Below are 22,842 nucleotides of genomic sequence, written 5' to 3'. Positions count from 1 at the left end.
AAGGGAAGGGAAGGGAAGGGGAGAAAGGAAGGGAGGAAGGAAGGAAAGAAGGAAGGAAGGAAGGAAGGAAGGAAGGAAGGAAGGAAGGAAGGAAGGAACAAACAAACTTGTAGTAGGCAGTGAACACACAGTAAGGAGTCAGTAAATTCTAGCTGGGTTGTTGTTGGTGGTGTTTTTTTATTAGGTACAATACAGAATTTTACTATAAATGTATCAATCCCTATTTTAAAAGCTACTACATAAAGCTAACTATAACCTATAAATAGTTAGTAGAGCCTTGACAATCATCTTAACTAAGTCACAGGGTGTTCTCAGTTACTCCCAAGGAAGAAAGCTGGTGGTGAGTGGAACTCACTCAGGAGTGTTGAAAAGGAAAAAAGCTGGTGGTGAGTGGAGCTCACTCAGAAGTGTTGAAAAGAGAAGCTGTTTACACATGCAGCATTTGAAACCACACAGAAAGTCACAAGCCTTTATCTACCACACTGATAGACACAGAAAGTGGCCACTATTTTCAGAACCACAGATTGCCAGTATATAATAAAGTGGAGGCACCACACAGCCTAGTGACCTTCTGGCAGCCTGTGGTCACAAGTCATTGGTTTGGATGTGGAGTTCCCACCAAGATTAGGACCATTGGCTTAAGATTTTTTTCTTTCAGTTCTTAGCAATGTAGGGACAAAATGCTCCCTCAGTAATGCCCTATGTAGTAGAGGGGTTCTGAAAGTGTCAGCCATTTGTATTTTGAGACTTCATCAAATAGGATTCAGTCTCTTTTCTTTTTTACTGTTATTGTAGTAGTGCACATGATATAGTTTACTTTTTTGTTGATTTTTTTCTCATATTACTTTCATAAGTCATATGTAGGACTCTAATTGGTTCCTACATTGACACATTGATGGGGTTTATGCTTTCAGGAAGCCTATTTCATTTTTCAATTTTTTGCTTTTATTTGTGTGTGTGTGTGTGTGTGTGTGTGTGCATGTGCATACATGCCATGGCAAGAACATGAAGATTATAGGACAACTTGTGGGAGTCAGTTTTCTACATCCACCATGTGGGATCCCAGGATAGAACCCTCCTGTTGAGTAGTCTTATAAACACCAGGCAATACATTTGAGGAAAATCTTCCTGCATGTAACTTTGCTTCTGAAGCCAGCATGGCCTCAGGTCACTGTGGCCACCAGGAGAAATGGTTTTAAGCAGAATATCAAGTGCAGGATACAGAAGAGTTTGCTATTTGAGGGATGAAGGGGCTTGAGTAGCAGTGGAGCATTGGAGATGGAGCCTTTCTAAAGCTGTGGCCAGGGAGAAGAGCAAAGTTCACACAGGGTCTCCCAGCCATCTGCATTGAAGGCAGATTTCATTATTAGAAACAAGGAAAGTTTCTCTAGCTGGGAAGAGAGGCCCCTTAGTATTGCAAACTTTATATGCCTCAGTACAGGGGAACGCCAGGGTCAAGAAGGAGGAGTGGGTGGGTAGGGGAGTGGGTGGGGGAGGGTATAGGGAACTTTCGGGATAGCATTTGAAATGTATATAAAGAAAATATCTAATAAAAGAATTAGAAGGAAAAAAGAAAGAAAGAAAGAAAGAAAGAAAGAAAGAAAGAAAGAAAGAAAGAAAGAAAGAAAGAAAGTCATTGGTGGGGATTTGCAGGGGGTCCTCAGTAGAGAAAGTGATTTAAAGCTTTAGATTACATGTGAATGAATAGTTATTGGCATGGGAAGAGAAATCATACAATCAGTCTAGAGAGAATGGGTGGATTTTGTGTTGTGTAGTGAGTAGTGAGTAGGATGTAGCCTTGGACTGGGGCAGAGGACAGAAGAGCAAAGTAGATAAAAGAAAAGGGTGATTTCTGAGCTGTATCCTTTGAGACTGAGAGAACAGTCACATGTAGGATGAACTGATTGTCAGGAAAATCTGGGGATATGGGTGGTAGGGAAACCTTGGATAGTTTTGACATACTTCTTAGACAAGCAAGACGGCAGGTAAACCCAGTGTTCTTTGGAGAACTGGCCAGAGCTGTGGGCACCAGTTTTAACATTAATGCAGTGAAGCTTAGATCTAGAAGCACCTCAGCTCCTTGACTGATTACTCCCAAACACGTGTCTAGCATCTTCTCTGTGTTGGATGCTGTCTTAGTCAGGGTTTCTATTCCTGCACAAACATCATGACCAAGAAGCAAGTTGGGAAGGAAAGGGTTTATTCGGCTTACACTTCCATAGGGCTGTTCATCACCAAGGAAGTCAGGACTGGAACTCAAGCAGGTCAGGAAGCAGGAGCTGATGCAGAGGCCACAGAGGGACGTTCTTTACTGACTTGCCTCCCCTGGCTTGCTCAGCCTGCGCTCTTATAGAACCAAGACTACCAGCCCAGAGATGACACCACCCACAAGGGGCCTTTCCCCCTTGGTCACTAATTGAGAAAATGCCTTACAGTTGGATCTCATGGAGGCGTTTCCTCAACTGAAGCTCCTTTCTCTGTGATAACTCCAGCTGTGTCACGTTGACACAAATCTAACCAGTATAGATACTATGACCAACCTGTTGTCTTTTTGCTGGAGATACGTTCAGGGATATTCATTGCTAAGGAAATGAGAAGCAAACAGAACTATGCAAGAGGACTTGCCTAATATTACTCTCATTAGGGAACATTAGAATTGGGTAGAAGTTGTTCTCAAGTTAGGTGATAACTCCTTGAAAACTATGAGGTTTGTTCAGAATTTTTCCAAACAAGGATAGTAACCATGCAGATTGGAATAGCTTGCATCCCTTTTGTTCCCCACAGTCTAAAAGTAGCTTAGTGGCAATCTGCCTCTTTGGAGTGCAGATTTACTTATGTTCTGGGCCATTGTTGGGGAAGTATGTGGCTCCGCCTTCCTCTAAATGCATAGAAAGAAATGAATGCTGGACAAAGTGGTGGCTGTTTTGTCTCTATGGGAACCAGATACCTGAGAAGGAGCTTAGTCACAGTAGCTTAGGCAACTAAATGAGTGAGCCATTTAGTAAGAGGATACGGGATCTGGTAGATAGAATGCAAAATTAGGGCATGTTATAGCAATATATACCTCCCTCCAGAGGTTCGAGAATGTCCCGCCTTCTGTGTAATCCTAGCTGTGGGAAGAAGGCATGCTGGGTGTTATATTGAAGTGCTGTTTTGTAACAAAGGTGGTAAGGACAAAAAGAGGGTGCTCTGTACAACCTACCAAGGCAGAAGAAAGCAATAGCACTCATTAGCAGGAATGTAGAGTCTGTCCTTAGGTTGGTTCTAGAAATCTGTATTCTAGTCACTTTTGTTTACTGCATTTTTAAAAACTGTTTCCAAGCTAAATCAAAATTCCTAAGTTTTACTAAAAATTTAGGTCCCTTCCCCCAATAGATTGTTCTCCTTAAAACAGACAATATAGTCTAATTTTCAATATTGAATTATAAACACCAAACTTAACAGAATTCACTTCCTCTTTCATGGATGACTCAGAGTCCTTGCTCATAAGAAAATGTATCTTTACCCAAGTACTTTGATCCCTCAATACTTACTCGTTTTCTTTTCGTGCTTATAAGAAACAGTGTTTTCCCTTTTATTAAATGCCTATTTTAATTAATTAATTAATTAATTAATTAACATCCCAAATGCTGCCTTCCCTCCATGTCCCCCTCTGAGAGTTCCTCCCTTCATCCCCATGCCCTTTGCCCCTTTGCCCCCTCCTAGTTATTCTGCCCACCCTGCTGCATCAAGTCTCCACAGGATTAGATGTAGCCTTTCTCACTGAGGCCAGACAAGGCAGACTCTGCTACGTATGTGTGGGGAGAGGGGGTTGGACCAGCCCATGTATGCTCTTTGGTTGGTGGCTTGGTCTTTAGGAGCTCACAGGAGTCCAGGTTTTGACACTTTTGGTCTTCCTGTGGAGTTGCTATCACCTTGAGGGCCTTATTCCCTAACTCTTCTATAGTGGTCCCGGACCTCTGTCCAATGGTTGTCTGTGGGTATCTGCATTTGTCTCAGTCAGCTGCTGGGTAGGGCCTCTCAGATGGCTGTCATGCTAGGCTCCTGCTGTAAGCACAACACTCTTTATTGCTAATTAGTATCCCTCATTTCTGGAGTTTTGGTTAGTGTAGAAATTAATAGTATTACAACCCAAACTTTATTTTATACAAAAACCAAAGCATAAACACTTAAGATAGAAAAGGATGGCAGAAAGAGAAGCAGGTTTAATTACGGGTCCTCCTCACACTAAATTGTCTGATACTCACTGAATTCAGTAGTGATGCTGTTGAGCTCGCTTCCCAGGCTAATAGGCTGTTTTATTTATTTGTTTGTTAGCTTGTTGTTGCTACTATTGATTGAGACAGTCTTATGTAGCCCTGGCTGACTTGAAACTACCTATGAAGTCAAGGAATACCTTGAACACCTTGATCTTCTTGCTTCTACCTCCCAAGTGCTGGGATTACAGACATGTAGTCCTCCTCCTCACTTGTTCCTAAGCTTAATTTATAGATTGTGAATCAACACGATTTGAGGTCACACACAAAATAATTAAAACAATATTACACCTGGCTTATATCAAATGATAAGTACATATATTTGAATATAGATGAGAATTCATTGTTAACTACAACTGCAGCAGCAAATCCCTTGACTTAAATATCAGAAAACAACAATAAAATTCTTGAATTCCAGCAAGATTGCCAGTGAGTCATATGGTGGCAGTGGCTTCAATCTCATGAATTGCAGTATGTGACATGTCTTATAGTATGATAGAAATTGGAGATTTAAGTTCAAGTATATCTGTCTCCATTCCAAGTTCATATTCTGATTGAGAGTCAGCTGCTCATCCACTGAGCTTGAGCTTAATGCTTGGCTTGCAGGATTACTCCAGCACTTACCCAAGTCTCACTGATAGCAAAAGCCAATAGGAAGAAAGGCATATGACCTACTGAGCTTCCAGCTGCACTTTGAGTGTTTGTGGTAGAATGTGCCAAGGTTTTAAGAGACTCTCGAATGTCATTGTGACCTTATGCTGCCTGAGCCTCTCTAGTGGGAATAAGCATTTACTGCCTGGGGGTGGGGTAGTGGTCAGAGCAGTTCTTCTAGATCATTTCACCTGGGTATTCCGATTGGCCAGTGATGATAGTTGCTCCATCGTCCTCTGTTTGACAGACAATGAATGCTAAATTCCCAAGAGGGTCTAGACACTTAAAATTGTTCCCTCCACTTTGGAACTAGACCAGAGTCACAATCATGGCATAACTCTCCCACTCTTCCCTGACAGTGCTCAGGCAGCTGGGGATGGTGCAGAAACAAACATGGCCATGGTCCAAGAAAACCAGATCTATACTTTTAGGATTTGTATTTTATGCAATTTCCACATCTCCCAGTTTTTCAGCATTTAGACCAGAGACTGATAGACCCTAATCCATAGGCCAAATATGCTCCACAGCCTGCTTTATACAGCTTCTTTAAGCAAAGAGGCTTATTTCATTTTTGTAAAATATTTTTAAAACCAAAACAAGAATGTGTGCCACAGGAAATGTAGCCTGAAATCCTGATTTTTCTGCCCCTTAAGAGAAAGGTTTATCCTCTCCTCTGAACTTTGAGTTAGTTCTGATTCCTCTTCTTCATCCCTTTGGGGTATGAGGACCACAGCAGCACTGTGGCTGGCTGTGAAATCAAGCCATGTAAGCATCAGCTATATGAATTTGGAACCTGGTGAAGCTTAGGCCAGCAAATTTATTAGAGAGGATGCACTGCCTTCTAACAAACAGTTTTTAATAGGTAATGATGCAAACACAATTAAACTTTTCTATTTCAGACATGGTCTTATGTAACCCAGGCTTGCCTCACATATTGAAGATGACCTTAAACCTCTGATCCTTCAGGTTCCTCCTCCCAAGTTGTGGGACCATAGGTTTGGGCAGTGCTGGAGACCCCAGTATGCAGAGGCCTCCCATGTGCTTAGCAAGAACTCTACCAACTGTGCCATATCCCAGCTCCATGATACATCAATTTTCAGCCCTTTTGAGTGCATGTTCCAGGCTTTGTTTAAGCAAGGTTTGGTGATGCAAAGGTCAGTGTATAGAGATTTCTGGAATTCTTGACATCGTCATCGATCAGCCCACAGAGAGGAAAAGCTGAGCTGCATGAGAGAAGGCTTCGTAGACAGCACTAGAAGTAGCACGTAGCTCTGCTATGACGTCACTCACTGTTCACAGAAGGAACAGACCAGGAGTTTAGTGAACATGTAGCAGTCACAGAGCTAGTTCTCAATTCTGACCTGTGCGTGAACCCAAATCATTTCTACATTCCCTGGGGGCTCTAATAACCCTAGCAAAGAGCCCTGACCTTATGTCTGGGGACCTGGAAAAAGACAGATATCCCAAAGGATTTCTTCTTTGTATGTTAATGGTAAATTGGGTCAAAATGAGAAGGTAACATATGGTTCCAAATACAACCTGCAGATGCTGTGGGATGGCATAGAATATAAAACCTCAAAACAAGCAGGGCAGTGGTGGTGATGCCTTTTTACCACAGCAATTGGGAGGCAGAGGCAGGTGGATCTCTGTGGGTTGGAGGCCAGCCTGATCTACAGAGCTAGCTTCAGGGCAGCCGAAAAACAAACAAACAAACAAAACAACAACACAAAAACAAAATAAAAACACACCTAGATGAAAATATGTTTCTTGAACATGAAAGACATGCCCGACTGAATGAACTTCCTCTTCCTTTGTCCTCACTCTTTTCCTTTATTTACCATCAACTTCCTCTTAGCTCAGAACTTCCGGTACTTATAGCATCCACAGGGGCACATTATCTGACTGCCCACATCGGTGCAGCCATGTTTGCTTGCTCACCACTGCAAATTGGATGTAGCTAAGGAGAGGAATCACAACAGCTCTCCACCATTGCTCTGGCCTGCTATCCCCAACCGTCTCCTTTTCTCCGAGGCTTTGCAAAAACCACCTTGGCTCCCAGTCACTTCTGCTTCCTTGATGACCCCATCTGAAATGTGGAAGCAATCCTAGATGTTGCTGGAAAACAGTGCAAAGCATCCAAAAATGTACTTACTGTTGGCATTGCCTGTCTGAAACCTGTTATTTCTTGTTTTGGGGTCCAGCACATGTGATGGGTGGCACTGTATATTTTGTTAGAACAAGGATATATACCAAAAACCCATACCTATAAAACATAAAGGATCATCCGTGGAGAAAATAAATAGCAGAACCTGTGTCGATATGGTAATAAGGCTGGTGAAGCTTCATCCAACTTCTAAGGCTTTCAATGAAAAGAATTGGCAGGGAATACTTAACATTACTCACACAAAGTACATCTATTACCAGACAACACCAGGATAAAACATAGTCTTCAAAGTAGTGTTGTGGGCAGAATATAGTGTGAAGAACTTACTCCGTGAGCATGGGGATGCCATGAGAAATATCACACAATGTACCGACACAATGGAAATGTACAGCTGAGACTAATCTGATAGTAGAGAAAATCATTGTGCAGTGCTTAGCATAGGAAGGAAAAGTGATCTAGAGAGTGGCTGTAACTCTAGAAAGGAGAAAGAGAGATAGGAGAGTAGTCACAAATGAGATCTTGATAGGTCCTTTGATTGGATTTAGCTGTTGGTCTTGCCCTTGGCATCTGTGGGCTCTGAGTGTGGAGGCCAATTGGCTGGGTGCACACTACTGTTCTTCCTTTTCCTTCCTCTTTATACCACTGTCTTGGCAATTGTCCCATGTTTGGGATTCATTGGGTTTTCTCCACAATTGAAATTAATCTTTACAGTGGTGAAGGTCTTTCTCTTAATTCTCTACTAGGGTATTATTTCCTTAATCTTGAAAGGGCATCTCTTAAGTTAAAAAAAAAAAATGAACACAGGCTAGGGTCAGGTAAAATGACCTGCTTAACACTATTGAATATTCTGTGCCCAACTCATCCAGGCAATAGTTCAACCATGGTCTGCTTTTCGAAAGTGTGTAAGCTCTCATGGATTATTTCCTAATTCACAATAGAACTACATCCAACATTCCAAACANCATTTCACCCCAGCTACCCAGTGAGATGGCCTTCCTACCCTCTACAAAGCCATCACCCCCTGGGTGCCTGTCAGGTAGAAAGAGAGACTTTAGGGAAACCCTGGGACTTGGTAGTAGAACATACCCCTTGAGAAACCCTCATTGTTTTGTAAAAGAAATAAACATCTTACAATATTTTTTTTTTCTCAGATAAGTAAGCAGTTTACAAAGCATACCATCAAACTCCATCCAGTGAACAACTAGCATGGAGCTTTAAAAATAAACCACTTCAGTACTCAAAGTGCCCATTCCTGTTTTTCAGCCTCCTTTTCTCTCAAAACAAAAGCTCCTGAATAGAGGGAGTTTTTAAATGACAGGCAGGCCCTGTTTGTGGCTGTAGTATTAGCATTCTAATTAAGGTACTGTTTAAGGGGCTTAAACAAATATTTGTTTCCTTTCATTTGATTGATATTCCCCCAAAGACTTATGCTTGGCTTGAGCATGGTTTTCACATTGAGCTGACAAACCCTTGTAAGCCTGCTCATGTGTCACCAGTCAGCAGAGATTGCTTCCTGCTATGCTTTGCTGCCCACATAGAACCAGGGAAGATAGCATTTAACAGCCCCGGGTGCACTTGCATGAAATAAAAATATAAATACCATAGCCCGAGCTCCTGCTTGTAATTTCTGTAAAAGTTGAACTGTCTTGTACAAGCTCTCTTCATCTTAGGTTTAAGATGAATAACTAGCAACGTAAAGAATGTGATATGCTTTAGATACACTTTAATTTGCCCTCCAAAGCAGCAGAGTGACTGCTAGGGATCGGTATAGGGTACATGTATGGGAATGAGCTATGCAATAGACAGCATATATTTTAAACATACTTGTACATTGAAAATGGAAGCATGATAACAATGTAAAGAGCAAAATTCAGGGTTTTTTATTTTGATTTTATTTCATTAACTTATGATTTATTTGGTAAGTTATTCTGGTTTTTAATTAACCATGGTTTCTAAGTCATCTGAGTTCATCAGAACTGGAAGAATATTTCAGGTTCCCCAAACAATGAAAACTCTTCACTGACATTTCTATTTAAAGATAATAAATGTATAATAAAGATTTTTATAATAAAACTGAAATGACTTTTGGACTGCATGAATCTACTGTGATGTTTGGCCTTTATTCAATCAAAACTTAGTAGCCCAGGGTGTACCTTTCAAAATGCAGTTTCATACAAAGTTGTGGTGGTTGCTAGAGAAATGTCTAGATTTAAGCTTTGTAGATGAAAGAGAAAGGTTGTTTTGCTATTATGTGCAGAAAACATTCAGTATCCCATTTGTAAAGGCCGGGGGGGGGGGAGAAATGGGATTTCCTTCAAGTTTCTATCTTTTGTTGAATCTTGAGGGGCAGCAAGCACTGAGCCAAAAGTAGTTGTTTTATTTTTCTCTTTGAGAAAATGAATAAAAACAAATTTCTGAGGGGTTGTATTTACCACTAAAAATAGAGTGTAGTGTGGCCTGAAGCCAGCTGGTGAGGAGTGTTACACGTTTCTTGCTTTGGCTGTTTGTGACCACAGTGTCCAGTGTGCAACTCTTCCATCTCCAGCGGTAGACAGGACACTCATGGGCTTGGTTGAGACTCACTGTTTTTTTTTTTTTTTTTGTATTATTTGCCGCAATGTGCTTGATGAATGTCCTTTCACCGTTCTGGGCATGCAGGAAGCTCCAGAAGTGAGAACTCAAACTGACCAAAGACCAGTAGCAAAGAGAATGAGGGAGAGAGCCCTCGAAGATGCTCTGACTGCTAGCAGTGTTGGATCCTGTGAACTGTGATCAAGCAGCATGGGCCAGCTGGCTCTGGGTAGTCCTCTAGGTATAAAGGGATTACATTGCCACAGAGATGAAGCTGCCAGTGTATAGAGAAGTTATGTATACTTGCACAAGGCTATCAGTAAGATGAAGCATATGGCTGCCCTGCTTTGTTATTCCTTTCAAAAGCACTGAAATCTGTTTTCTGATCATTTCACCAAGCTGCACTCCACATAGAGTGACCAAGCAACTTCACAACATTATTGCTCAGCTGTTCAGTCAGTAAATTAAAGAGCTCCTGTTGGTTCTTTCCCTTGGAGTATGAAAGCTAATAACAGCTGTGACATAAAATAGTATAACTTGCTGATAAAGGCAAGATAATTAGAGATGATGACTGGCATCTCCAAACAGCTTTTATTTACACAGTAGTTAAGTTCAAATAGTATGTGAAAACAGTAGAATTTCAGCAAGGACATAACTGCAACCATTTTCAGTATAAATAGCCAAGATGGGAGCAGGGGCTTGATGTTCACCATCAGAATTCAGCAAGTCCCTCGGAACAATGAACCTAATGTCCTCTCTACCCCAGAACTGCAGGTTTTACTACCATGTGATATCTAATTCTAATCCCTGTTACCTAAACTTTAAAACTCCAGGGAAAGAATTTGTCCAAGTAGAAATAGTAGATGTACCCAATGGTTCGCCCTGTGTCATAGAGTAGCTCATTAGTGATCATTAAAATATCCATGGAGTAAATCAGAACATGGGACTGCATATAAGTGGCCTTCTCTTAAGCATAGACAAAAACCTCAGGGCTGTAGCTACTGTGGTACTGTCTTAGTCAGGGTTTATAACCCTGCACAAACACCATGACCAAGAAGCAAGTTGGGGAGGAAAGGGTTTATTTGGCTTATACTTCCATACTGCTGTTCATCACCAAAGGAAGTCAGGACTGGAACTCAAGCAGGTCAGGAAGCAGGAGCTGATGCAGAGGCCATGGAGGGATGTTACTTACTGGCTTGCTTCCCCTGGCTTGCTCAGCTTGCTCTCTTATAGAACCCAAGATGACCAGTCCAGACATGGCACCACCCACAAGGGGACCTCTCCCCTTGATCACTAATTGACAAAATGCCTACAGCTGGATCTCATGGAGGTATTTCCCTAACTGAAGCTCCTTTCTCTGTGTTAACTCCAGCTGTGTCAAATTGACACAAAACTAGCCAGTACAGGTACCTAAAACACATACCTCCCTATGCCTCTATTTTGCACTATCCTAGTAAGATAGTGCCTGTATAGGTATAGGCACATAATCATAGTATTTACCCCTAAGAAATTTCTTATAAAGGTGACTTTTGCCAAAGGATGATTAAAGCTTCAATAATCTGCTATTGGTGTGAAATGAAACTAGTGTCACCACATAACTAGTAGTGAAACTGCAGAATGTGCCAGGATTGACAATAGCAATGAGGCATCCATGTCCCAGGGTTAGCCATAAGAAGTACTTCCTAGAAGCTGCGAATATCTGTGTAGTATGAAATGTCTAGTAATAGAGATCAAATGATGACTCTGGTATTGTGGATATTGGGGAGAGTTGGTACTCAGGATCTTTAGGAGTCTGAAAATCAAAATCAAAATCANAATAGTGTTACTATGGTTCCTGTAGTACAGTGAGATTGATCCTCCGCAGCAGGTCGCCCCTGCAGTGTGACAATAGTATCATAAATGAGTGAAATGGCTTGAATTACAGACATAGGCATTCCTGTTTCCAGGGAAGAACACTATACAGTGAAGCAAGCCAAGTTAACATAGGCAAAGAAGGCTTAGCTCCTATGCTGTGCTAAGCCTTTCACTCTGGGTACAGATTACCCAAGTCTCAGCATGCTCTTTTTCAGGAGGGTTTTAAAACCTTTGTCAAATGGCCTTAGGTGTGATTAAAGATTTTAAAAAGTCTTTTCAACCCAAAGTATCACAAGCAAAGGAAAAATCAAGACTGTCCAACATTCTGGCTGTTGTAATTCTTAGAATTGAAGCCATTTCCTATGTATCATGGGCACTACCCTGTTACTAGGTGTAAGAAGAATTCTATTTTATTTTTCTCATTTTCTGGATTGCCTTTTAATTCAGTTGGCTGTGCCCTTGAACAGACACACATGGTTCTAATTTTAAGGATGGCAAGTCTTTCTGTTTTCTTTTGTTCCATGTTTGATGTCACATCAAGAAAGTGTCACCATGTTCGAGGACTTGAAGGCTTTCTGCTAAATGAGTTACAGTTTAGGTCTTTGACTTACTGTGAGTTAATGTCTGTATGTGTTAAGGTAAAGACCCAACTTCATTCTATTACATCTGGCTATCCAGATGTAGTGGAGACAATTGAAAGAACTTAATACTAATTCCACAAATAGTTTAGCTATATGAACAGGGATTTATTTCTGGCCTTTTCTGTTCCACTAATACAAAATTATATTTATTTTGAAAACATGTTGCTTTGTTTACTATGGTCTTTATTTATTTATTTTTATTAGATATTTTCTTTATTTACATTTCAAATGTTATCCCTTTTCCTGCTTTTCCCTTCAAAAACCCCCTATCCCCTCCCTCCTTCCCTTGCTCACAAACCCACCCACTCCTGCTTCCTGGCCCTGGTATTCCCCTGGGACAGAGCCTTCACAGGATCAAGGGTCTCTCTTCCCATTGATGACTGACTAGGCCATCCTCTGCTACTTATGCAGCTAGAGCCATGAGCCCCACCATGTGTATTCTTTGGTTGGTGGTTTAGTCCCTGGGAGCTCTGGGGGGGTACTGGTTGTTCCTCCTATGGAGCTGCAAACCCTCTCTAGCTCCATCATTGGGGTCCCTGTGCTCAGTCCAATGGATGGCTGTGAGCATCCACTTCTTGTTTACTGTGGTCTTATATTTTAAATTTTAATAATGGAAGACTGCTGATTCTGTTAGGTTTTTTTCATGATTGTTTTTGACTACCTAAGTTCCCCTTGAGGGTTCTTGTACATTTTAGGATGGTTTCTTCTTTATTTATACAAATATAATGACTGCTAGAGAATGGATTAAATCTATAAATCACTGTTTTTTTTTAAATCTTGATGTATCTTATATCGATGAACATGGGGTTATTTTTTTATGCATTTCTTTTTTTTCTTTTACTTAATTTTTTCTTATTTTCAGTTTATATTTAACAAATGTTGGTTCTTTTCTCCTTGGTTTCTTTGTAGTTACTTGTTTACTTTGATAGTTGTTATTGTAAATGAAATAATTTTCTTCCTTTCTGTCCCTGATTGACTATTAGTATATGGAAAGGCAATTAATTTTCATGTTAATATCAATCTTGAAAGTGTGCTGGCTCTTAGGCTCTCACCTCTCTTATTCTCATCTCTAGCTCTCCCTCTCCCTCCCCCCTCCACATGGCCATGCCTGGCCTCTCTTTCTCTACCTTCTCTCTTTCTCTCTGCCTTTCTACAATTAAGCTCTAAAACAAACAAAAAAAAGAAAAGAAAAGAAAAGGTGCTGAATGTATTATTTCTAGCACTTTTCATGCTATTTGGGCTGTTCTCCAAATATAAGTAACTCATTGCAAACAAATCTTTCTTTTATCCTTTTATATAGTTGCTTTGCTTTGGCCTTCCAGTGCTATGGCAAATGGCTATGACAAAAGCAGTGTCCTTGCCTTATTGCTGATTCTAGAATATTTCTAGACATTAACCATTGAGTGTAATGTCAGCTATGAACTTGAGGGGTGTTACCACTAAGCCCAGGCCATTCTCTTTGACCCTTAGTTTGTGGAGTGTCTTTGTTAAAGGTTTCTATTTATTTTTACAGTTCATCCTATTTTTCTTGCCTTTCAATCAATGTATACCTCTTATTTTTCATGGACATGTATAGATTTCATTGACATGACTTCTTTTCCTAAATTCCCTAGACCTTCATTATTGGACACCATTGCCACCATCCTGGAGTTGTGCCATCCATATGCTGATAAACAGCTATGTGTCCTAAAGTTTGGCTGGCATCTTTAGAGAGAACTCATGGCAGTCCCTCCTAAGGGTGCTTATGCTGACTATCTCAACTGAGTTTCCACTTAAATCAGTATTATCCTGAACAGGCTCTGAAAAACATTACTATTCTCACAATATTGGCATGAAAAGTTATGTAAAAAATTTTATTGAATGTGCCTTGGTGTAATAACTACAAAGTGAATTGAACTTATGATTCACTAAACATTAGCATTAACTCTTATAGGTGGCCATGTTTCTTGGTTTTCTAACATTGAAACAAATCCCGAGATAATCTGTTTATAAAGAAAGGGGATATATTCTGGTTTGTGGATTTGGAAGCAGCCATCCCAGAATGGTTTGCACTACTGTTTTGGGTAGGCAGCACATCTTAGTAGGGGAATTTAGCAAAGACAAGCAAGTCTTCGTAGGCCTGGGAAATGAAAAAGAGGGGTCTCACTTTCCACTTGAAATACATGCCCAACATACTTGAGAACTTCCTAGTGGGACCAACCTATTAAAGGTTCTACTATTTGTCTTTTAGCATACAAGCCATGGATGAAGATTTTACCATACAACTTTAGAGGGCTCTCAAGGTCCATAGAAGTGATTCATTAACTTCTGTCTATTAAAATTCAGAGGACGGGCCTTCTTAGAATAGCTTTTGCTTAAAGTTCACATTCAGATTGAATGTAGAATATAATGTACCTCTTGCAGCCATGGCCTGCAGTTCGGTGTCTGGACAATCACACAGTTGTGGCTATAATATTAGTGGTGAAAATGACAGCATTTGTCAGAAAGGCCTTGGCTGCTTATAATTTGTCACATACTGGTCTAGAACTTCACATGTATTTCCAAATTTAATTGGCAAATAAAATGGTTTTGCACCCATGTTACTGCAGAGTCTGCGTGGAAATAAAACAAATAATGTTGAATCAGGCTTGGAGGAAATAGTGTTCAGGAAGGACATAAAAAGATAGGTTGATCAGAGAACAGAATATAACAATGTAGGAAAATTCTGGGAACCTATTCCTTGATGGCAATTCCTTTGCCTCAGACACTGTGAGCATTTTCATCAGAACCACTTGCTTTGTTATTATGCAATAATTAAATCTATCTAAATACATAACACCTTCAAATTCATATACACTTATGTATTTGAATTTATCTCCATCTGAATTGATGTACTTAAGTTATATTTATAGAACAAATAAACTATATATATTATAACAAATAGTTAAATACAGCCATATTATAGTAGGTATCAGTCTTTTCACAATCTTTTGAAGAAAGTATTTTGTGACAAACCAAAAACAAGGCGTACACTGGAGAAGTAAACAAAAATAAGACATTTTTGGGTTTTTTGCTTAGGATATAATGTTTAGATAATTATTTTTAAAAAGTGGCAAAGAGATACCTTAAGAGATAGATTCCAGTGATGGATACAATGATAAGACCCATGGCTGAAGCAAAACCACCAAGTAAAGATGTGGAAGAAGGTAGGGAATACAGAAAGGTCAGGTTGAAGCACTGTATCACAATGCTGTGATTGGCCTGTTTTAGGGATGGGATGCTGTTTATTAAAATGCCACAGTTTGAGATTGGAAGGATGCCACTCTTGTAAAGAAGGGATACATCCGGCATAGGAACACATGATGAACTTGACTTGACAGACATTGAGATTCAGATGCTTTATAGCCAGAGGAACAATAGCTGATGAATCTGTGATCCTATAGCCAATATCTCAAGTCTGGTATGGTTATGGCCAGCAGGTTCTTTGGGTTTCATGGTGGCCTGAATTGACTGTAGAGTAGATGAGACCCAAGCATGAGTACCAAATGATTGATAGATGATCAGATTCTAACCAAATGGTAGACAGATTCTATCTACCATAGATTCTAATTGCATGCACAGAAAAGATCAATGGTGTTCTTGACACCAGGACAGCAGAAATGTCAAGGCGAGAGTAGACAGCAGTGGCCTTAGAAGCTGAGCACAGGAAACATTTGGTAATGAGTTCTTCCTACAAGGAGGTGGTACTTGTTACTTCTTACAAGGAGAGGACAAAGCTCAAGTAGTAGGAGGAAAAGCGGTGCTTTAGAAATGCCAAGAAGAATGAAGACAGCAGTGACGAACTCCCCTGAGAGACAGTGGACACATTTGGTAACAAGTCTTTCTTAAAATGAGAGATTACTTTGAAGAGAGAGCAAAACTCTGAATTTTTCATAACTGCAGGCCTGGAATCTGTTATTGCGAGAGAAGTGCATATTTCAAGAAAAGTGAAATTAAGCCAAAGACATGGTGATTTCCATGTCTCACTTTTGGTCCAAGAATGTGGAAAGTTTGTTTGTTTTGTTTTGTTTCTTCTTCTGAATTTTCCACAATAGCCCATCCAGCTAAGACTGATTTATTGATGGTCCAAGATTAGCTCTCTTCACATTTACTTTACATCAGGTATGTTTTTTTAAAGGTGTAATGGTATTAAAATAATCTTTATTACGATAGGAAAATAAAATCTGTCCGGAGATAATATTGGCTGCTCAAATTGTATAGGCAAATCCAGGCAAGCTGCCTGTCTCCCTTGCTAGTCTCTCTTGGGTGAAGCAATGTGAGGTGTCTTTGCACTTGATGGGTCAGTTTACATGCATAAATCTGGTCCTTAAGAATATTGGATGTCAAGGAGGAGGGACCTCCTAAGGCTCTACTTTGCAAACTGTACAGTCAACTTGGAAAACATCAGAGGATGCTCCAGGTAGCAAGAAGTGGTATATTTTGCCAAACCTTTATTTCATTTATTTCTTTTTATTTCTGTAATAGCTGAGGAGTGTCTAGATTTGGGAGAGCGATTGGGAGAGAAGGCAGAAGAGAGGAGAGAGGAGGGGAAGGGAGGGGAGGGGAGAGGACTAGCTCATGGTTTTGTTTGTTTCTTTAAAGATTTAAAAGATGTCCAAGAATACTATTCTCTACAATCCTCCTTACTAGTCTAGATTTCGCTCCTGTTTTCTAACTGCCAAAGTGTATTTTTGTTGTAGGAAATGTTTCTGAAACAGTACCATAAAGTGGCAGGTATAAAAACCATGAAAGAAAGATATTACTAACAAGCAAGCTGTTTCTATAATTTATGAAAAAACGTTGAAGTGTGCTACATGTTAACAAGCAATAGAGTAATTCTTTTGATGCTCATGCAAATAAGCAACCGTATCTGAAGAAATAAGGCTTTGTAACAGCAGCAGTACTATGAGGTACATTTATTTCACGGTTGGCAATTAAATAGATATGGTAAGTCTCTACCCTCACCACATAAAAAGACTTGCTGGCAGGGTTCTGTAGCAAGACAGGGTGTTTTCGTTGGCCTGAACAACTAGTGCTGTGGTTCTCAGCCTGAGGGTGTCACTCCTTTGGGTGTCAGATGACCCTTTCATAAGGTCATATAGGAGATATTTACAGTATGATTTGTAACAGTAGCAACATTACATGTTATGTAGTAGCAATAAAAATAAAAAAGTTATAAAGTAGCAATGAAATAATTTTATACTTGTGGGTTACTGTACCCTGGAGAGCTGTATCAAAGGGTCGCAGAATTAGGAGGGTTGAGAACCACTGGTCTAGGGCCTCTGTACACCATAGTATGATGTTTTGTTTTAGAAACAGCTGTTTGAACTGTCCTAGCTAATCTGTTCTGTTCTGGATATTTGAGTGTTGGTTTCTTCTAGGATATGTATTGACAGAATTCTTGTGCACAGTTTCCTCTAAACCAAGAGTTAATGAGTTAGTTGTCTGTCTGTTTTCCTTATTTACAAACTGTATTTATAGCCTTGTACAACAAGAGACCATTCTTAGATATTAGGAGGCGTTAAGCAAGGACAATATAAGGAAGGTGAACTGTCGGAATGACTTGACAAGAAGTGTGTCTGTACTGTCTTTTGTCTCTTTTCCACTGTCAGTTAATTAGTTAGAATAATGGAGAGGCTAGGGATGCCATCCTTCCACATTTCCATTCCCTTTCCTTTTCATCACTACAAAAGTAGGAAGTAGGCGGTGCTGGGTGGCTCTAACAATGTAGGCGGAGCTAGTGAAGTGGGTGGTGTGCTCTGAGCTCAGCTGGTTGTCCTAAGAGGAGTGCAGAGTCTGCGCCCCATCCTTCTATCCCAGCTTCCTTTTCTCTGCTAGGTGTATAAAGATGGCAGGATCATGGCAAAGTGAGAAGGAAGACTCTTATTGTTGAGTGTTGCTCTGTTAGTCTATGGGAGAGTAGAGGACGGCCCCCGCTGGTCACTCTAGGGCTCCTCTTCTATGCTTGGTACAGGCTCCCAGAGCAGGAGTGGCTGAGTCCTGTGCTGGATCCTCCAGGACATGCTTTACTAAGCACGTGGACAGTGTTCAAAGCAGGGAGCAAATCTTGAGATTAGCAACAGAGTGTGTAAACAGTGCAGGAAATGCGTGCCCTTCGTGTTGGGCAATAGTGCCAGAGAGGAGTGCGGTTTTCTTTGAATTTTAGGTTTCTGACTCCAAGATTATAATGAGACATAGGGTACCCCCTGCTGCATGGGTGGCACACCTGAAGGAATAATTTGTATATTTACAATTCTTCTCTTAGGTAGACTCTGTATTTATTCCAAATGTTTATTGTGATAATATAATTACATGATATTACTATAAGAAATGATTATTCTTTGGAAAAAGCTAAAATAGTACATACAGAGTGGTTATTGGAGAGCCAATAGAAGCTTTAGAAACTGATTATATATTCTTTCTAATACTTTCTAACTAGGATTTTTTTTCTACTTAGCATAAATGATTGCAGTCAGAAAGCACATTGGTTCTGGAATTTCACATATTAAAAATGAAGAATAAAGAATAACCCTATCATAAAGAATAACACTATCTCCATATCCCCCAAGTTCACCAATGCTAATAGATGGTATTAAGGTGGTAGGACAGATGGACTGGCCATGACTTAAAGCATTATAAAGCAGTTAGTAGATCCTCTTGGCTTAGCACTTCCTTCAGTATGGTTCTGGCTATGTGGTACGGTGCCAGGGGTGTCACAGCATCAGCCTCCATTGACCATGGTACCAAGTAGTGAGCTCAGCCCCCACTTCCTGTGTTGAGTAGACTGGAATCCGGCAGGCAGTCTGATTACACACACACATGAGACTTATCCCCCAGAGTAGGGTTTCTACTTGTTGCCTCTCTGAACGTAATCTAGACTTTATTTTCTAATAATTGGATAGTAAGTGCAGATATTCTTTATGGATCGTGGCATGAATTCCCTCTACTTCATATGTCTAAGACCCCTACACTTGGGTGCAAGCTATTTCTTTATGATGCTTAGTAGTGTACTTGAAGCACCTTTCCTATAAGAGGTCCTTGAAGCCTCCACATGGAATAAACAATTCTCAACACTGAGCCAACTTCCATCTCTCCTGGAGTGGCACGTGTTCTCCATCTTCGCAGTCACTGCCTTCCTGTGAAATGAGATGACCGTACAAATTCCTGACCTGTAAAATTCTCCTTTTAGGATCCACCTACTTCTGTTTCCCTGGGACTACGAATGGAAGAGATGATTTTCAACTTGGCAGACACACATCTATTTTTCAATGACCTAGAAGTAAGTTGTAATTTTTTAAAAAAAAAACATATCTGAAAATAAGTGATTGGTTCTAAAGAATGATTGGATATTGCTCTTTTTAAACCTATAATTGGAATATTGAGACAAAGTACTTATAGGGCAAGGGGCTTCCTCTTCATGCTATTTAAAGTTGGCACCTACATTATAAAAATTTGATGATAAGATTCCTAAGTATCAGGCATGACTCTCAGAAGCTTTCTAAGTCTTGGTTTCGTAAGCACCACTGAGATGTATGTCCTTAAACACTGGCAGGCGTTATGCAACCATCTTCACTGAGCACTGTCCCTACCGATCTCTTCCTGTGCTTTTGGAGATGGTTTGTATCAGGTCTTTGCTGTTTGAGCTGCTAGGACTTTTCATGTCTTAACTGCCGCTCATTTTATTGGGGGAAATGTCGCTAAGCTGTCTAGCTGACTGTGAATGAAGGTGACAGACAAGTTACTTGCATCCCTAACAAAGAAGGGCATTGTTCTTACCTATCTCCATCACGACAAAACATGACCATAACCGAGCTGCCTGCCTTCTTCACAAGACAGTTGTTTATTTAACTCTCGCTGCGAAGCAAGCTTGTCGCAGGGCCGCCAGCAGGCATTAATCATCAAGCTGTTGCTTTGCTATGTTTTGTAAATGTACGTTATTTCAGACAGAGAAGAATCTCAAAGATTCAAATAGAACTTTTTACTGATCAAAGTTAATTGGCAGCAATTGGCCTTTAAATATTTCCTGATGTTTCCCTTCTCAAAATCAAGCAAAATGCACCTTATTTAATGGAGGAGCCAAAATCACTTGGAAAAAGCCAGCGTGCGACGGAACTTAAATGCGGTTTGTTCAACATCTGTCCTGTGTTTTGATTTCTTTTCATCCACATTGAAACAACTCACAGGCGAATTGGCGGCTTCCAGTGCAATAAAATGATTTAAATGTACTTGATTTTTTTTCCTCTCTCCTTGGAGATATATTTATTTTTATATTTCAAAGTAAAATGAGATTTTTTATTTTCCCATTCTTGAGTGTTTGCTTTCCCCCAAGGAAATGACATGGAAGGCATTGTGATTTCACATGGGGGAAATTCCCTCTGAGTGACAACTTTAGAATTACCTTTATAAGGCTTCATAATCAACACTTTTTTTCAAACCCAGTTCTGATTTGTAGTCATATTGCACTTTGTGAGAGGGCAACACAAAAACTCCATATTTTACCATCCTATTAAAATTCTCTACCCAGATTTCCTCCTCTCTCTAAGGTCACTGGGGAGACTGGTGTTTTCTGTTAAGTGGAACCTTGTCCCACTTGCTGCTGCTCACTGGTGTTGGTACATGCATCAAGACAAGGCTTTGCTATTGATTCAGAATTCTGGCTTGTGAAAAGTGCCAAATGGTGTGACAAAAGCCAGAAGTTAAGCAAAGTAATAATTTACGATAAGATTTATATGGTTTTTATGAAAGCTTCCAAACTCAGTTTTGATTTAATACAGATTTTTTTTTGTTTAATTTACATTATTTCCACTGAAGAATGGAGGGAGACTGCAGTAGCAGTCAAATATATTAAAAGTACACACTTGAAGTTCTAATTTAATGATCTAGGTATTGAAAAAAATGTTTAAATGGTCTTTGAAGCTAATGAAATGGCAGAATCTACTCTTGCATGTGCGTTATTTCTTACTAGAAGAGCAAAAGAGAATGAAGATGGAATTCAACCGCATATATATAAAATGATACTGAAAATATTTTCAAACTCCAGGCCTGATGCAAGTAGCTTTTTTCAGTTATTTTATTCAAGAATAATATGTAGCTGAGAGAGACTCAGTTAGCCCATCCTTGGACATGGTTTTCTCTAGATTTGTATATCACTTTAAAATAAATCAGTTCTTACACTTATACAGTCTTAACTTTTACATGTTTTTAAACTCAGCAAACCTGGTACTGGTCACGGCAAACACAAATTTCTTTGACTATAAAAAGTAATAAATATTCCCTCGGCAATACTCTTAAGAAAATCAAAATGATCTTCTCAGGCAGCAGTAATGGGCAATGCCTGATTTCACACACACGTTACAGTATAGCAACATGGGCATCTTCATATACTTAAACTCCAGGGTTTAGCTTCTGACCATCTGTGACATCAGAGATGTTAAGGAGTTGACAAGCTCTTGCTGGTCTCTGGTGGCCCTCAGAATTAGGCTGGAAAAGACTTCATGTGTTACCCCTGGAGAGATGAAGGCTGGGTGATGGAAACCTGCCCCAACATTTGTGAACACAGCACGTGAGGTCATTACCTACACTATTCATTAGCTCTCTAGTATCTTGTTTAGTTTGATGTCCTGGTTCGAAATTTTGTTAATCTGACATAGGCCAGTTTTATCTAAGGAGAGGGAACTTAATTGAGAAAATTCCTCCAGAAGATTGGCCATGGGCAAGTCTGTGGAGCATTTTCTTGATTAATGTGTGATATGGGAAAGCCCAGCTCATTGGAGGTGGTGCCACCACTGGGTAGGTGGTCCTGGGTGGTATAACAAAGCAGATTAAGCAGGCCTTGGAGAGCAAGCCAGTAAGTAGCATTTCTCCATGGCCTCTGCTTCAGTTCCTGTCTTGACTTTCGTCAGTCAGGATTGAGTGTGGTTTGAGAGCTAAAAGCTGAAATACATCCTCTCTCTTCCAAGATTCTTTGGCCACAGTAACAATAACAGCAATAGAACCCTAAGACAGAAGTGGCAGTCTGGGTGATTTTCTGCTGTACAGATACATAGTACAAATACTTCGACTCCTGTCTAGGTCAGTTTGTCTGTTTTTTAAAAAATACCTATACTTATAATCTTTGCTGTTAGCTTCTTTTTAAAATAAAGAACAGAAGCTCTGGCCTCACTAGGGTCTGGGATTGATGAATCAGAGATCAATGTGAGGAACTTGTAGACAGTGCCTGATGACACCAGAGGGTACTGGGAGGTTTGTTCTATAAAGACGTGTGTGTGTACCTTGGTTTAAGTCAGACATGTGGTGTACATTTTATTATTGTAAAGCTTGGGTTATTTGGCAATTATCTTAGTATATCTTATTTAGACGTGTATTTTTATCTGGGAAAAATATCTTTCTTCAAACTGTCAGTCATGACAGAACTGAGTGACTGCAAATGATGCATGCTGTACTGGCCTCACGTGTGCCTCCGAAAGCATGGAACACTGCATTCAGAAGCTGACTTCTTTGAGTTTGAGAAATATGATTCACCGAGAAAGTACTTTTTTCCCTATAAATAGAAGCTCTGGTGCCCAGCAACCAGCTTTGTGGATGCTGGAAGCCTTGGGTTTTTAGCAGCCAGAGAAATAACTTCTTGGGTACCTATGAGGAAGGCATGTAGAAAAGAGCCAAGCTGGTTTCTGCATTTAGTTACCCT

At 40.1% G+C, this 22,842-nt stretch overlaps 1 protein-coding gene across 3 annotated transcripts in view; it reads left to right on the top strand.

Annotated features, from left to right (window-relative positions):
• Positions 1-22,842, top strand: part of Eya1 (EYA transcriptional coactivator and phosphatase 1) — a 142,222-nt gene that overhangs the window by 82,573 nt on the left and 36,807 nt on the right. For all 3 annotated transcript variants that reach the window (XM_021155505.1, XM_021155483.1, XM_029483170.1), the window contains one exon: positions 19,345-19,434. In XM_021155505.1, coding sequence (XP_021011164.1) covers positions 19,345-19,434 — 90 coding nt within the window. The remainder of the gene's footprint in view (positions 1-19,344; positions 19,435-22,842) is intronic.

This window comes from Mus caroli, chromosome 1 (assembly GCF_900094665.2).
Source record: "Mus caroli chromosome 1, CAROLI_EIJ_v1.1, whole genome shotgun sequence".
Classification (NCBI taxonomy): domain Eukaryota; kingdom Metazoa; phylum Chordata; class Mammalia; order Rodentia; family Muridae; genus Mus; species Mus caroli.
Note: the sequence above shows the minus strand (reverse complement) of the source record. Positions and strands in the feature narration are given on the sequence as shown.